The sequence below is a fragment of the Triturus cristatus genome, chromosome 9, assembly GCF_964204655.1.
Source record: "Triturus cristatus chromosome 9, aTriCri1.1, whole genome shotgun sequence".
In the NCBI taxonomy this organism is placed as follows: Eukaryota; Metazoa; Chordata; class Amphibia; order Caudata; family Salamandridae; genus Triturus; species Triturus cristatus.
In genome coordinates, this window is record NC_140592.1 from 1,268,639,861 (window position 1) to 1,268,653,618 (window position 13,758).

The following is a 13,758-nucleotide window of genomic DNA, read 5'->3' on the forward strand; positions in this document are numbered from 1 at the left end:
GAGCGCCCAAGGAAGCAGTCAGTCTGCCTGTGTGGGAGTGGGGCTCCATCATTCATCTCTGAGGGGGGGGGCGCGGGGCAGGCTCCAGGGGCCCCGGGAGTCTAGGGACACGAGTGTGGAGCCCCCAAGGAAGTTCAGTCTGCATGTGTGGGAGTGGGACTCCATCATTCAACTCTGAGGAGGGGGCGGGGCAGGCTCCAGGGGCCCCGGGAGTCCAGGGACACGAGTGTGGAGCGCCCAAGGAAGCAGTCAGTCTGCATGTGTGAGAGTGAGGCTCCATCATTCATCTCTGAGGGGGGGCGGGGCAGGCTCCAGGGGCCCCGGGAGTCCAGGGACACGAGTGTGGAGCCCCCAAGGAAGCAGTCAGTCTGCATGTGTGGGAGTGGGACTCCATCATTCATCTCTGAGGAGGGGGCGGGGCAGGCTCCAGGGGCCCCGGGAGTCCAGGGACACGAGTGTGGAGCCCTCTTTCGAAGCCAAGGACCTCAATTAGGACTCGAGGTCTTTTCACGGAAGAACATCTGAGCGTTATTTTAATACAGCGCGGAAGTGATCGCCCTCCGCTTCCACAGCTCTGAAGTGTTGCATGTGTTTGTTTTTGCTTTTTCATTTGTGTTTTTTTTAGTCCGTCTTCTCTCTCCGTTCCCCTCGCGGTCAGAGGTGATGGCCTCTTACACAGGGACACATGAAGCACGAGCTCCTACTGAGAGTAGTGGAGTCCTGGTGCGTCACTGCTCTGTGACGGACAAGTGTTATTATTGTCTTACAACTAGAAATAGTCATTGCATCAGCTTTGGAAGGATGAACGGCTGGAATGTTCACTTCTGACTCGCAGCTTGAGAAGCAGCCAGATCTCTTCCACATGTGTAATACTAGAGGTTGTAGGGCAGGCGACAAGCATTGCAGCTGGGCTCTGGGTGCCATGCTGAAGGGCAGAATTAACATTCCTGGAACGATGCTTTTTTAACATAAGTATGGGAACAGCTACTGTCAAATGAAAAAAAGTGATAGGCCGTCGTTCCCAATAGATCCCGCTCATTTCGACCACTGGCACTGATCTACTGTTGTATCTTACGGTTGGGGGTAAGGCTTGGCCTGGTGTGCTGTTTGGGTGACTCTCCCCCATTGTGGCCGGGCGGTCCTGGGCTCTGTCCCAGACCGGACACTGCGCATGCGCCTGCGGCCTGCGCCTACCTGTTGGACCCAACCCTGCTGACACTGCCTCTCCCTCCTTTGCCCATAGGTGGAGCTAACGGGCAGCAGCGTCTTCGACTACGTGCACCCAGGGGACCACGTGGAGATGGCGGAGCAGCTGGGCATGAAACTTCCGCCGGGGCGGGGCCTCCTGTCTCAGGGCGTGGCCGAGGATGGGGCCAGCTCCGCCTCCTCCTCCTCGCAGTCGGAGACGCCAGAACCAGGTGAGCATGGAGGGGGGCGGCACTGGGGCCTGGTGCAGTGGAAAGCGAGGCCCGCGGAGGGATATCAAGCATGGTTTGCAGCGGACTTCTTTTTAGTAGCTCACAGACTGTTTTACTGTTAAGGCTTGTTAATGACGTCACTCTAGCTTCACTCTAGTCTATGACATCCCTCAAGCTTCACTCATTTATGACATCACTTGAGCTTCATTTCATGTCACTAGAGCTGCTCTCTTGTCGTCCATGTCTTCCTCAAGCCTTGCTTCCATGGATGTCGTCAGTCGAGCTCTGCTCTTGTTTCTAAACTCACTTCAGCTTCTCTCTATTCATTGTCAGTCGAGTTTCAATGTCCTCTGTGTCTTCTTTCAAGCTTCAGTCTCCGTGTTGTCACAAGAGTTTCTCTCTTGTTTATGGCCTTCACTCCTACTTACGTCACTGCTAGAGTGTCACTCTTGTCGATGACGTCACTGACACGTCACACTTTGAGAGACTATCACTTAAGCAGCACTCTTGTCTGTGTTATAATTCAAGCTTCATCCTGTGTCATCACTAGGTAGTCATTGCTGACTGTGTTATCACTTAAGCTTTGCTCTCATCTTTGACGTCTCTTTAGCTTCACTCTCGTATATGACGTCGCTGGAGCTTCACGTTCACCAACATACGTCATGACTGAGGTTTGCCCCCGCTGGTGAATAAGATTGCTTCTGTACCCTATCTAGAGTTCTGTATTCGCTTCCAGTGCTTTGAAGCTCTCAGTGTGGGCTGGCTTCTGTGACAAGATGGCGTCTGTCCTTCCGGGGCAGTGGGCTCCTGGGTTTCGTGTCTGCACAGAGCGGGTTGCAGCCAGCTGTGCCCTGTGCTTGTACACTGATTCCGGCGTGTGTTAAACCTCAGACCTGGAGACTAAGGATCATGTCCAGAAAGATTTGTATCTTCTACTAGTGGTGGGGGGTGGGGGGAGAGGGGAGGGGGGGGGGAGTTTAACGCTGCAGAAATGACAATGAATCCAATTCCCCTCGTCTTTTCATATCCCCAGCTCCTAGGTTGTGTCGCTGGTTGCAGGTGGGCGCATTGAGACTTGTTTGCGGATCAGCACTTATTGTACAGCAGCCCTTGACCCAGATCAAGAGAGAGAGAGCCAGAAAGGGAGAGTGCGGAAGGAAAACAGTGATAAAGGGTGAAAGCACTATCCGGAATGAAGGAATGACCTATAACAATAAGATAAAGAGACAGGAAGTGTAGAGTGAGGGGCGAAGGAGGCGTGAAATGGAATCAGATTCAGCGGCCTCGGTGTTCATGAGATAAAGAGACAGTGTAGGGTGGTGGAAGGAAGAGGCATGTGATGGGTTCAAGACTGCAGCCCCGGTGTTCATGAGACAAAAAGACAATGTAGGGTGGTGTGTAGGGGGGTGGAAGAGGCATGTGATGGGTTCAAGACTGCAGCCTCAGTGTTCATGAGATAAAGATACAGGGTGTGTAGGGTGATGGAAGGAACTGGAACAGGCAGGTGGTAGAAGCAGGACTCAGCGGCCTCAGTGTTCATGAGATAAAGAGACTGGTAGTGGGGAGTGAAGGGCGAAAGAGAGGTGAAGTGGAAGCAGGACTCAGCAGCCTTAGTATTCATGAGATAAAGAGACGGGAAGTGGAAGGTCATGGGAGAAAAAGATATGAGCTGGAATCAAGACATGGTATCCTTGGGTTCATGAGTTAAAGAGACAGGAAGTGTAGGGTGATGGGAGAAAAGACGTGAGCTGGGACCAAGACTAGGCAGCTTTGGTTTTCATGAGATAAAAAGACAGGAAATGTAGAGTGGTGGAAAGAACAGGCATGTGGTGGAATCAAGACTCGGTGTTCATGAGATAAAGAAACAGGAAGTGCAGGTTGTTGAAAGGAAGAGGCATGAGGTGGAATCAAAACTCAGCACTCTCAGTGTTCGGAAGATAAAGAGACAGGGAGTGTAGGGTGATGGTAATAAGAGACGTGATCTGGAATCAAGAGTAGGTAGCCAAGGTGTTCATGAGATAATGAGACAGGAAGTGTAAGAAAACGAACAAGAGGCATGCAGTTAAACCAAGACTCGCCAGCCTCGGTGTTCATGAGATAAAGAGACAGGAAGTGTAGGGTGAGGGGAATAAGAGACGTGTTCTGGAATCAAGAGTAGGCAGCCACGGTGTTCATGAGATGAAGAGACAGGAAGTGTAAGAAAATGAACAGAAGAGGCATGCGGTTGAACCAGGACTCGCCAGCCTCGGTGTTCATGAGATAAAGAGACAGGAAGTGTAGGGTGAGGGGAATAAGAGACGTGATCTGGAATCAAGAGTAGGCAGACACGGTGTTCATGAGATGAAGAGACAGGAAGTGTAAGAAAACGAACAGAAGAGGCATGCAGTTAAACCAAGACTCGCCAGCCTCGGTGTTCATGAGATAAAGAGACAGGAAGTGTAGGGTGAGGGGAATAAGAGACGTGATCTGGAATCAAGAGTAGGCAGACACGGTGTTCATGAGATGAAGAGACAGGAAGTGTAAGAAAACGAACAGAAGAGGCATGCAGTTAAACCAAGACTCGCCAGCCTCGGTGTTCATGAGATAAAGAGACAGGAAGTGTAGGGTGAGGGGAATAAGAGACGTGATCTGGAATCAAGAGTAGGCAGACACGGTGTTCATGAGATGAAGAGACAGGAAGTGTAAGAAAACGAACAGAAGAGGCATGCAGTTAAACCAAGACTCGCCAGTCTCGGTGTTCATGAGATAAAGAGACAGGCTTGTAAGGTGGTGGAAGGAAGAGGCATGCGGTGGAATCAAAACAAGGCAGCCGTGGTATTGACGAAATAAAGAGACAGTAAATGTAGGGTGACGGGAGAAAGAGGCAAGAATCAACATAGGCAGTAGGAAAAATCTCGGCCTCTTGAAGTGATGTCTCTTCTACACATAAACAGCTGCCTTTTCACTAGCTTGGGAGAATCATGTTTTTATTTCTGGCCTTCAGACAGCTTTAAGTTGCTTGCCAGCCTCATGTTAACAAAAATGCATAAATGAAAAGAAAAACATACGAGGCTTGGTCAGCCCTCTTCATCCTTTGGGCTGTTTATTTGTCATTTACAAGTTGCTTCCACCCACCACAGCAGACATCCTGGGACAACGGGTCAGCCCTCAGAGATGTGCTCTACTGCACTGCGAGTGACCGCATTCTGCCTGAGCATATGAGCACATGTACCTAGAGTTGTGCCCCTCTGAGCTGTCGGCCATTTCTTCTCTCTATCTTTTTTATCCATTTGTCATCTTCTAGGTATCCTTGTGTGTTTAAAGTATATCTTCAGGTTACAATATTTATAAGCCAATAGTATTTTTTCTTTGTGTTAATAATTGCAAGCCTTTGGTCACCACCTTTAGAAGCTGGCATGTTTCTCTTTTGTCCTCTTTTTTTTACTGCAGCATATGCTTTTAATAAAGTAAGAAAAACATAACCATTGTACAAACTTGCCAAAGCCAGACAGACCTTTTGGCTTTGTCAGTGCTTGTTTCTCAAAAGGAAAGACCGGCTTGTTGGACAGGCCACATGAAGGGCTTGCTCCCTCCCCGCATGACAGGGCCCGAGCCCCGGCCCTCCAGGTGTTACCCACAGAAGCAACCCGCACCCCGTCTCAAGACGGGATTCCTGCCCCCGGACATCTCTGTATCATGGGGCCGAACCACTACCGGCTCCCTCGTCCGGCCCGGCCGCCATCTTGGACACTGCACCACGAGGCCGCATGGCCTCAGCTCGACCCTAACCCTGGGCCTGGCCAGGCCCCGACATCCCGGCACCACCATCCCCCCAGGAGGTGAACGGACCACTTGGCAGGTCAATGGGAGAAAGAAGTGTCGATGGCTCTCCCCCGCCAGGTGCCGATCGCCCCCCAGCTCCCCCGGGTGCTGGCTCCACCCCCCTGCTGGGTGTCTGGACTCCCTCATCCCGGACCTCCCGACCTCCAAGTGCGAGGGTCCGGACATCAAAGGGCGCCAGACCTATAACTGGGGCAGCTCCAGAGCAGGAAGGCAGTTGTATCCTGGAGTCGAGAGACACCGTGAAGAACTCATCCTTGACGGACTACTGGCGCTGCCGTAGCCCTGCCTTGTGAACTATCATCCTGCCTGCTGGCGCTGCCGCAACCTTCTGCATCCTTCATCCTCGTCGGGACCTGCTGGCGCTGCCACGGACCGTTGTAACTACCATCCTCGTCGGGACCTGCTGGCGCTGCCGCGGACCGTTGTAACTACCATCCTCGTCGGGACCTGCTGGCGCTGCCGTGGACCGTTGTAACTACCATCCTCGCCGGGACCTGCTGGCGCTGCCGCGGACCGTTGTAACTACCACCTTCACCGGGACCTGCTGGCGCTGCCGCGGTCCGTCCATCTCGAACGCCGAGCTCGAGGATTGTGAGCTATCCATCATACCATCGCATCTACCTGATTGGTAACAAGACTGTCCCGCTACCCCCTTTCCCAACCAAGAGACTAGAATCGAGGGGACCCCTGAGTCCTGACCTCCTTGTACCATTCTATCGTACCTAAAGATTGCTTATAAAGAACCTTAAACCTTATCATTGTGTGGTGTACCTCTGTGGGGGGGAAGTTATTCATCTGTACGATCGCTGGAGACGGCTCTCCCCGGAGACCTCTCCCCTTGTCCTCGGCTGACCCTCCCGGTCCGTCTAACATTGGTGGCCAGCGGCGCGATCCGAATCAACGCGTAATCGTACAGAGAGTAGCTCACCCCACGACGAAACCACAATGACAACCAAAGAGAGCGGATCCACCGAGAAATTCCAAATGGAGAAATTGGAAGAGTACAGCCATCGTGAGTTGAAACAATTCTGCATTGAACTAGGCATTGCTACCACCGGTCTGAGTACTAAAGACGATTTCAAGCACGCCATTGAGTCGTGGGCAGAAACCGGGGCCGCCAGACCCCCGGACCAAAACATTGCAGCATCAGAGAGGAACACCACGGCTCCCGAGGAGCGAAGAACGGGCCTCTCGCAGGAAGAGATCCAAGAGAGAGAGAAAAACAGACTACATGAGTTAGAAATGGCACGGCTCAAAATGGACGGTGAACTAAAATTAGCCGAACAAAAACTGAACCTAGAACATCTGCGGCTCCGAGAAGAACGGGAAGAAAAACAGAGGCAGAGAGAGCTCGAAGAAAAGAGATTAGCGTACGAGCACGAGCGCAAACTGGCAGAAATAGACCTACGGAAGCAGAACAAAGAACTGGAGGTGCCCGAGCAACCGCGCACCCCAGGAGCGACAGAAAAGAAAGTCCACATCCCCAAGGATGTCGTTCGAGAGTATGTCCGAGAGGACGACATACAACAGTGGTTCAAGGCCTACGAGATCGCCATGACCTCCCACCGGATCGATCGAAGTGACTGGGGAGCCGGTCTATGGGGGAGGTTCGTCAATGAAGGCCGCGATGCCCTGTTACAGCTCCCAGACCATCTGATGTCATCCTATGATCACATGAAGGCTTCCCTCCTCACCCGATATGGGCTCACACCCGAAATGTACCGCCAGAGGTTCCGAGACTGCACCCGGATCCCGGGTACAACTTGGGTGGAATATGTCAACTATTTCAGCCGAGCCTTCGAGGGTTGGATCAAGGGAAGCCCCGTAACGACCTACGAGCAACTTTTTAATCTCATGGTGTGGGAGCACCTCTCTAACAACTGCTTCGTCGAGCTCAGGCAGCACCTCCTCGACAGTAAATTGACTGACCCACGGCAACTCGCCGCCGAAGCTGACCGGTGGGAAAGCACCCGAGTAGGCCGGAGAGGGCCGCACGAACAGAACCGGAACACTCAAGGTCAGCACCGTCCCCGAGGAGGAGGAGGAGGCCAGGGACGAGGAAGAGACACCGTCCCGGCCACTCCCGCTGCCAGCACCCCGCCCCCGGCCAGCCGGGGCAACCCCCCGATGCGCCCGGGGTTCCGAGCCAATGTCACGTGTCACTGATGCCAGCGAGTCGGCCACTACGCCAATGACCCGAACTGTCCACAGAACCAAACTCCGAGACCCCGCCAGGTAGCTGCCGCCGCCCTGGGGGGAGAACCAATCTCCGAAGAACAGGAAGAATGCGAACAGGAACAACAAGAGTGGGAACCGGCCGCCATGGTTCTAGCGTGCCTAGGGGGAAGAGACATGGTCCCGCGGGCTCCCCTACCCGCCAACACCAGAAAATATAGTCAGTGGGTGAACATTAATGGACGCCGGGCCGAAGCACTACGTGACACGGGGGCCAGTGTGACGGCCGTCCGCTGTCACCTGGTAAAACCAGAGCAGATCCTGCCGAACATTCTCTGCCCCGTCCGTTCAGCCGACAACTCGGAGAGTCTATGTCGGATGGCCTGCGTCCCCTTCGAATGGGGAGGAGTCTCCGGCATGTTGAAGGTGACGGTCCGAGATGATGCCCCCGTGGACTGTCTCCTGGGGAATGATCTTGAGAGTTCCCTGTGGCCGCCGTAGAAAGAAGAGAGCACCTGGGGATGTTGGGCCTCCCGGACTGGGCGTGCGTAACCACCCGGTCCATGGCCGCCCGGGCCATCCCCCGATCAGAAGAACCAGAATGGCCAGCACCTCCTCCCCCGATCGCTCCAGTAGAGGACACCGACCATACCGACCCCCCAGAGCAAACCCCCGAAGGGCTCGCTCAGCCCCAGGACCTTCCCGACCTGGCTCAGTGGCGTCAAGAAGGGGGGCCCACCCAGGAACAGTTCCGTCAAGAACAGAAGACCTGTCCCTCCCTCGAGGGACTCCGCCAGCAAGCCCTCGCCCAGAGCGCAGGGGACACCACCGGAGCCCATTGGATCTATTGGGACAACGACCTATTGTACAGTGAACAGAGAATCGCCGAGTTAGGGGCCAGTCGAGTGCTGGTGGTGCCCCTCCGTTTTAGAGACTTCCTGTTAAATTTGGCCCACGATGTCCCTCTGGCTGGACACCTGGGCCAGGACAAAACCTACAGTCGCCTGGTGACCCACTTTTTCTGGCCAAAGATGAGAAACGACGTCCTCAACCACTGCCGGTCCTGCCCCACGTGCCAGGCCAGCGGGAAGAGCGGCCGCAAACTCAAAGCACCTCTGCAACCCTTCCCAGTTGTCACCACCCCGTTCGAGAGGGTGGGAATAGACATTGTGGGGCCCCTGGACCCCCGTACAGCACAAGGACATCGGTTCATCCTGGTACTGGTGGACCACGCCACCTGCTACCCCGAGGCTGTGCCCCTGCGAACTGTAACAGCCCCGGTAGTCGGCCGGGCCTTAATGGGGATCTTCTCCCGGGTGGGCGTCCCCCGAGAAGTCGTCAGCGACAGAGGCACAAACTTTATTTCGAAATATATGAAGTCCCTCTGGCAACAGTGCGGGGTCACCTACCGATTCACGACCCCCTATCACCCTCAAGGAAACGGACTAGTCGAGCGGTTCAACCGCACGCTCAAGGGAATGATTGGGGGGTTGGAAGAATCCCACCGTCGCCAGTGGGATGTACTACTTCCGTGCCTCCTCTTCGCATATCGAGAAGTCCCCCAGAAGTCCCTCGGCTTTAGCCCTTTCGAACTCTTGTACGGGCACCCTGTGCGAGGGCCCCTCAGCCTAGTCAAAGAAGGTTGGGAGATGGCCCCCCTAAAGACCCCTCCAGACGTCTTCAAGTACCTCCTGACCCTGCGCAATCAGACCAGGCGATTCAGAGAAAAGGCGAAAGCGAACCTTGAGGCCAGTCAGGAGGACATGAAAAAATGGTACGATCAAAATGCCTCCTCCATCGAATTCGAACCTGGCCAACAAGTGTGGGTGATGTCCCCCACCGAACCATGTGCCTTGCAGGACAAGTGGACGGGGCCCTTCAAAGTGGTCGAGCGCAAGAGCCCCGTCACCTATCTCATCGATATGGAATCTCCACGGAACCCCCTCCGGGTCCTCCACACCAACAGACTCAAACCCCACTTTGTGCGCACGGAGCTCAGCCTCCTGATGGCTACAGACAGTGGAGCGGAAGAAGACTCCGAGCCTCTCCCTGATCTCCTGAAGACTCGTGAGAAAGATGGTTCCGTGGACGGGGTCCGACTCTCAGATGCCCTCACCCCGGAACAGCGCCAAGGCTGCCGGGACCTCCTGCTGCAGTTTGCGACCTTGTTTTCCTTCACCCCAGGGGTCACCCCCTGGTGCTTGCACGACGTGGACACTGGGGACAGTCCCCCTATCAGACACCGGGCGTACCGCGTACCAGATCGGGTACGGGCCTGCATCCAAGAGGAGGTATCAAAGATGCTCACGCTCGGGGTCATCGAGCCCTCGGACAGCCCCTGGGCCAGCCCGGTCGTGCTGGTCCCCAAAGCTGCTGCCCCCGGCACCACTCCTGAGCTCCGATTCTGCGTTGACTATCGGGGCTTGAATGCTGTCACCAGAACCGACGCTCATCCCATCCCCCGAGCGGATGAACTGATCGACCGCATGGGGGCTGCCCGCTACCTCAGCATCTTCGACCTGACAGCGGGCTACTGGCAGATCGGTCTCACACCCCGGGCCCAAGAACGATCCGCCTTTTCTACCCCCGATGGCCACTACCACTTCAAAGTCATGCCATTCGGCATGAAGAATGCCCCAGCTACTTTTCAGCGACTAGTGAACCAGGTCTTGGCGGGACGCGAGGAGTTCAGCGCCGCCTACCTGGACGATATCGCTGTGTACAGCCGCCACTGGTCCGACCACCTCCACCACCTCCGAGAGGTCCTGCAGGCCCTCCAACGAGCCGGCCTTACAATCAAGGCCGGCAAGTGCCAAATTGGTCAGGGGTCCGTGACCTATCTCGGACACCAGGTGGGAAGCGGTCTGGTGGCCCCTCTACAACTCAAGATCGCTGCCATCCAGTCCTGGCAGCCTCCAGTCACGCAGACCGAGGTCCGAGCCTTCTTGGGGCTCACCGGCTACTACCGGCGGTTCGTGAGGGACTATGGCAGCATTGTGGGGCCCCTCACGGGACTCACATCCAAAAACCACCCGAAGAAGGTCAACTGGACCCCAGACTGTCAAGCGGCCTTCGAGAAGCTGAAAGCCACCATGTGCACTGCCCCTGTGCTCCAGGCCCCCGACTACAGTCGGGAATTCATCGTACAAACAGATGCCTCCGACCATGGCATCGGGGCGGTCCTCTCCCAGTTGAACTCCGAGGGACTTGACCAACCGGTGGCCTTCATCAGCAGACGCCTCCTGGCCCGAGAACAGCGCTGGAGCACCATCGAGAGGGAGGCCTTCGCAGTGGTGTGGGCCCTCAAAAAGCTCCGGCCCTATCTCTTCGGTACCCACTTCCGGGTGCAAACAGATCATCGGCCCCTGCAGTGGCTAATGCAGATGCGGGTGGAAAACCCCAAACTATTGCGTTGGTCCATCTCCCTGCAGGGGATGGACTGCACTGTGGAACACCGACCGGGCCAAGACCACGCCAACGCGGATGGCCTGTCACGCTTTTTCCGCCTCGACGAGGAGTCCCCAAGAGGATGGGTGACTCTCCCCGCCTTCAGCTGGGAGGGACGCATGTTGGACAGGCCACATGAAGGGCTTGCTCCCTCCCCGCATGACAGGGCCCGAGCCCCGGCCCTCCAGGTGTTACCCACAGAAGCAACCCGCACCCCGTCTCAAGACGGGATTCCTGCCCCCGGACATCTCTGTATCATGGGGCCGAACCACTACCGGCTCCCTCGCCCGGCCCGGCCGCCATCTTGGACACTGCACCACGAGGCCGCATGGCCTCAGCTCGACCCTAACCCTGGGCCTGGCCAGGCCCCGACATCCCGGCACCACCATCCCCCCAGGAGGTGAACGGACCACTTGGCAGGTCAATGGGAGAAAGAAGTGTCGATGGCTCTCCCCCGCCAGGTGCCGATCGCCCCCCAGCTCCCCCGGGCGCTGGCTCCACCCCCCTGCTGGGTGTCTGGACTCCCTCATCCCGGACCTCCCGACCTCCAAGTGCGAGGGTCCGGACATCAAAGGGCGCCAGACCTATAACTGGGGCAGCTCCAGAGCAGGAAGGCAGTTGTATCCTGGAGTCAAGAGACACCGTGAAGAACTCATCCTTGACGGACTACTGGCGCTGCCGTAGCCCTGCCTTGTGAACTATCATCCTGCCTGCTGGCGCTGCCGCAACCTTCTGCATCCTTCATCCTCGTCGGGACATGCTGGCGCTGCCGCGGACCGTTGTAACTACCATCCTCGTCGGGACCTGCTGGCGCTGCCGCGGACCGTTGTAACTACCATCCTCGTCGGGACCTGCTGGCGCTGCCGCGGACCGTTGTAACTACCATCCTCGCCGGGACCTGCTGGCGCTGCCGCGGACCGTTGTAACTACCACCTTCACCGGGACCTGCTGGCGCTGCCGCGGTCCGTCCATCTCGAACGCCGAGCTCGAGGATTGTGAGCTATCCATCATACCATCGCATCTACCTGATTGGTAACAAGACTGTCCCGCTACCCCCTTTCCCAACCAAGAGACTAGAATCGAGGGGACCCCTGAGTCCTGACCTCCTTGTACCATTCTATCGTACCTAAAGATTGCTTATAAAGAACGTTAAACCTCATCATTGTGTGGTGTACCTCTGTGGGGGGGAAGTTATTCGTCTGTACGATCGCTGGAGACGGCTCTCCCCGGAGACCTCTCCCCTTGTCCTCGGCCGACCCTCCCGGTCCGTCTAACACGGCTTATTCTTCCTACCTCAATCTAACTGTTGTGATACTGCTTCTGGTCTTTAATTAAAGTCGACGAGCAGGGATGCAGTGCGGGTGTGCTAATACTATGAATGAAGCTGTCTAAAATCAAGCTAAAGGAAGAAATAAGAATGGAGCCACGTGATATGTGGTCAACGTATCCGTTGCGTCCCGAAATATATAGCAGTGCTTGTTTACCTTTCCTATCAGTGCTTCTGAATGATCGCTTTGAGGCAGGTCACTCAGAATACTGTTATTATTTACTCATTTACATACCTGGGCATAACACTACAGAAAGATATGCGTTGGGGTTGCCAATTAGATCGTGCCATGCTACAACACAAGCAAAAATCAGGCGTTCTCCTGTCTAGATTTAAAACTTCCTTCACAAAGCCAGTCTCTCCAGTATTAGAAATTTATGGGGCGATGGTCCTGAGCTCATGCCTCTATCGGGCTGAGCTTTGGGGCTTTGGTAACCTGAACAGCTTGAAGGTACTAGAAAATGCGTTTTTACGCAAGATCACAAATCTGCCTTTTAGCACGCCATTGCAACCTTTCCTATTGGACCTTGGTAAAAAGCCACTCGAACATCTGGTGAAGCTTCGTCCAATCCTTTAGTGGCGTCGGCTCTGGTGTACTGATGAACTCTCCCATTATAGGAGTGGCTTTGTGGACATAATAGAATCTGATAGGTTCCACAAAATAAAATGGCTACATGGGATTAAATCTCTTTTGGGTAGCATAGGCTTGATTGATCTTTGGAAAGATCCTGCAAATGCTACCATCCCATCCAAAGAAAAGTTGAAAACAATATATTGGGAATGGGTTTATAAGTCGGAAATCTCCAAAGGTCTTTCCACCCATTTATCATGCCGTTTTTTAGATCTAAAAGCCTACCCTTCCCTAGAGAAGTACTGGGACATTATCGGGAAAACTTTAGATCGAAAACTTTATTTCCAGATATGGGTGGGTACTCTACCCGTTGCCGAATTTACCTCCAGATGGGGGGGGCAAGGGAGTAAGAAAGATAAATGCTACAAATGTGTAGAAGAATGTGAAACTGTAGGCCACGTATTATTCTTCTGTCCAATGTATGTAGCACCCCGGGAAGCATGGATAAAACCAATTTGTAGACTTCTGGGTATCAGAAGATATGCTATAGCTCTTCGCATCTTGTGCACAGACTCAACACCCCTGATTTGTATAGCAGTGGCTAAATTTTTAGGGTGGGCCTGAGGCATAAGGTCAAAAGCTCTGAGGCACGTTGTAACCCTCCCCCCTAAAACTAAAAAATAAAAACTGTATTTAGTTGAATTTACCTGATATAGTTATTATATGAAGGTAATCATAGGAGGGTGACCACTAAGCTGTACCATGCTTATACTTGTGTAATATAAGTGTATATGGGCTGGCACCATAAATTATGGTTTCTTTCTTCGTTTTAGTAATAGCTTGTTTGACGGTTGTTTAAGATTTAATGCGATTTTAATTTTTTTTAGATAATTTATTTACTGTATTACGAAATGTTTGTAAATGTGCTTTTATGACTTAACTGTCGAATAAAGCTTGATTGATTGTTATTATTTACATAATAAAATGTGTGCAAGGTG

At 54.1% G+C, this 13,758-nt stretch overlaps 1 protein-coding gene across 1 annotated transcript in view; it reads left to right on the top strand.

The window, feature by feature from the left end:
- Positions 1-13,758, top strand: part of NPAS3 (neuronal PAS domain protein 3) — a 1,680,342-nt gene that overhangs the window by 1,350,980 nt on the left and 315,604 nt on the right. The window contains exon 5 of the mRNA XM_085627416.1: positions 1,244-1,418. Coding sequence (XP_085483542.1) covers positions 1,244-1,418 — 175 coding nt within the window. The remainder of the gene's footprint in view (positions 1-1,243; positions 1,419-13,758) is intronic.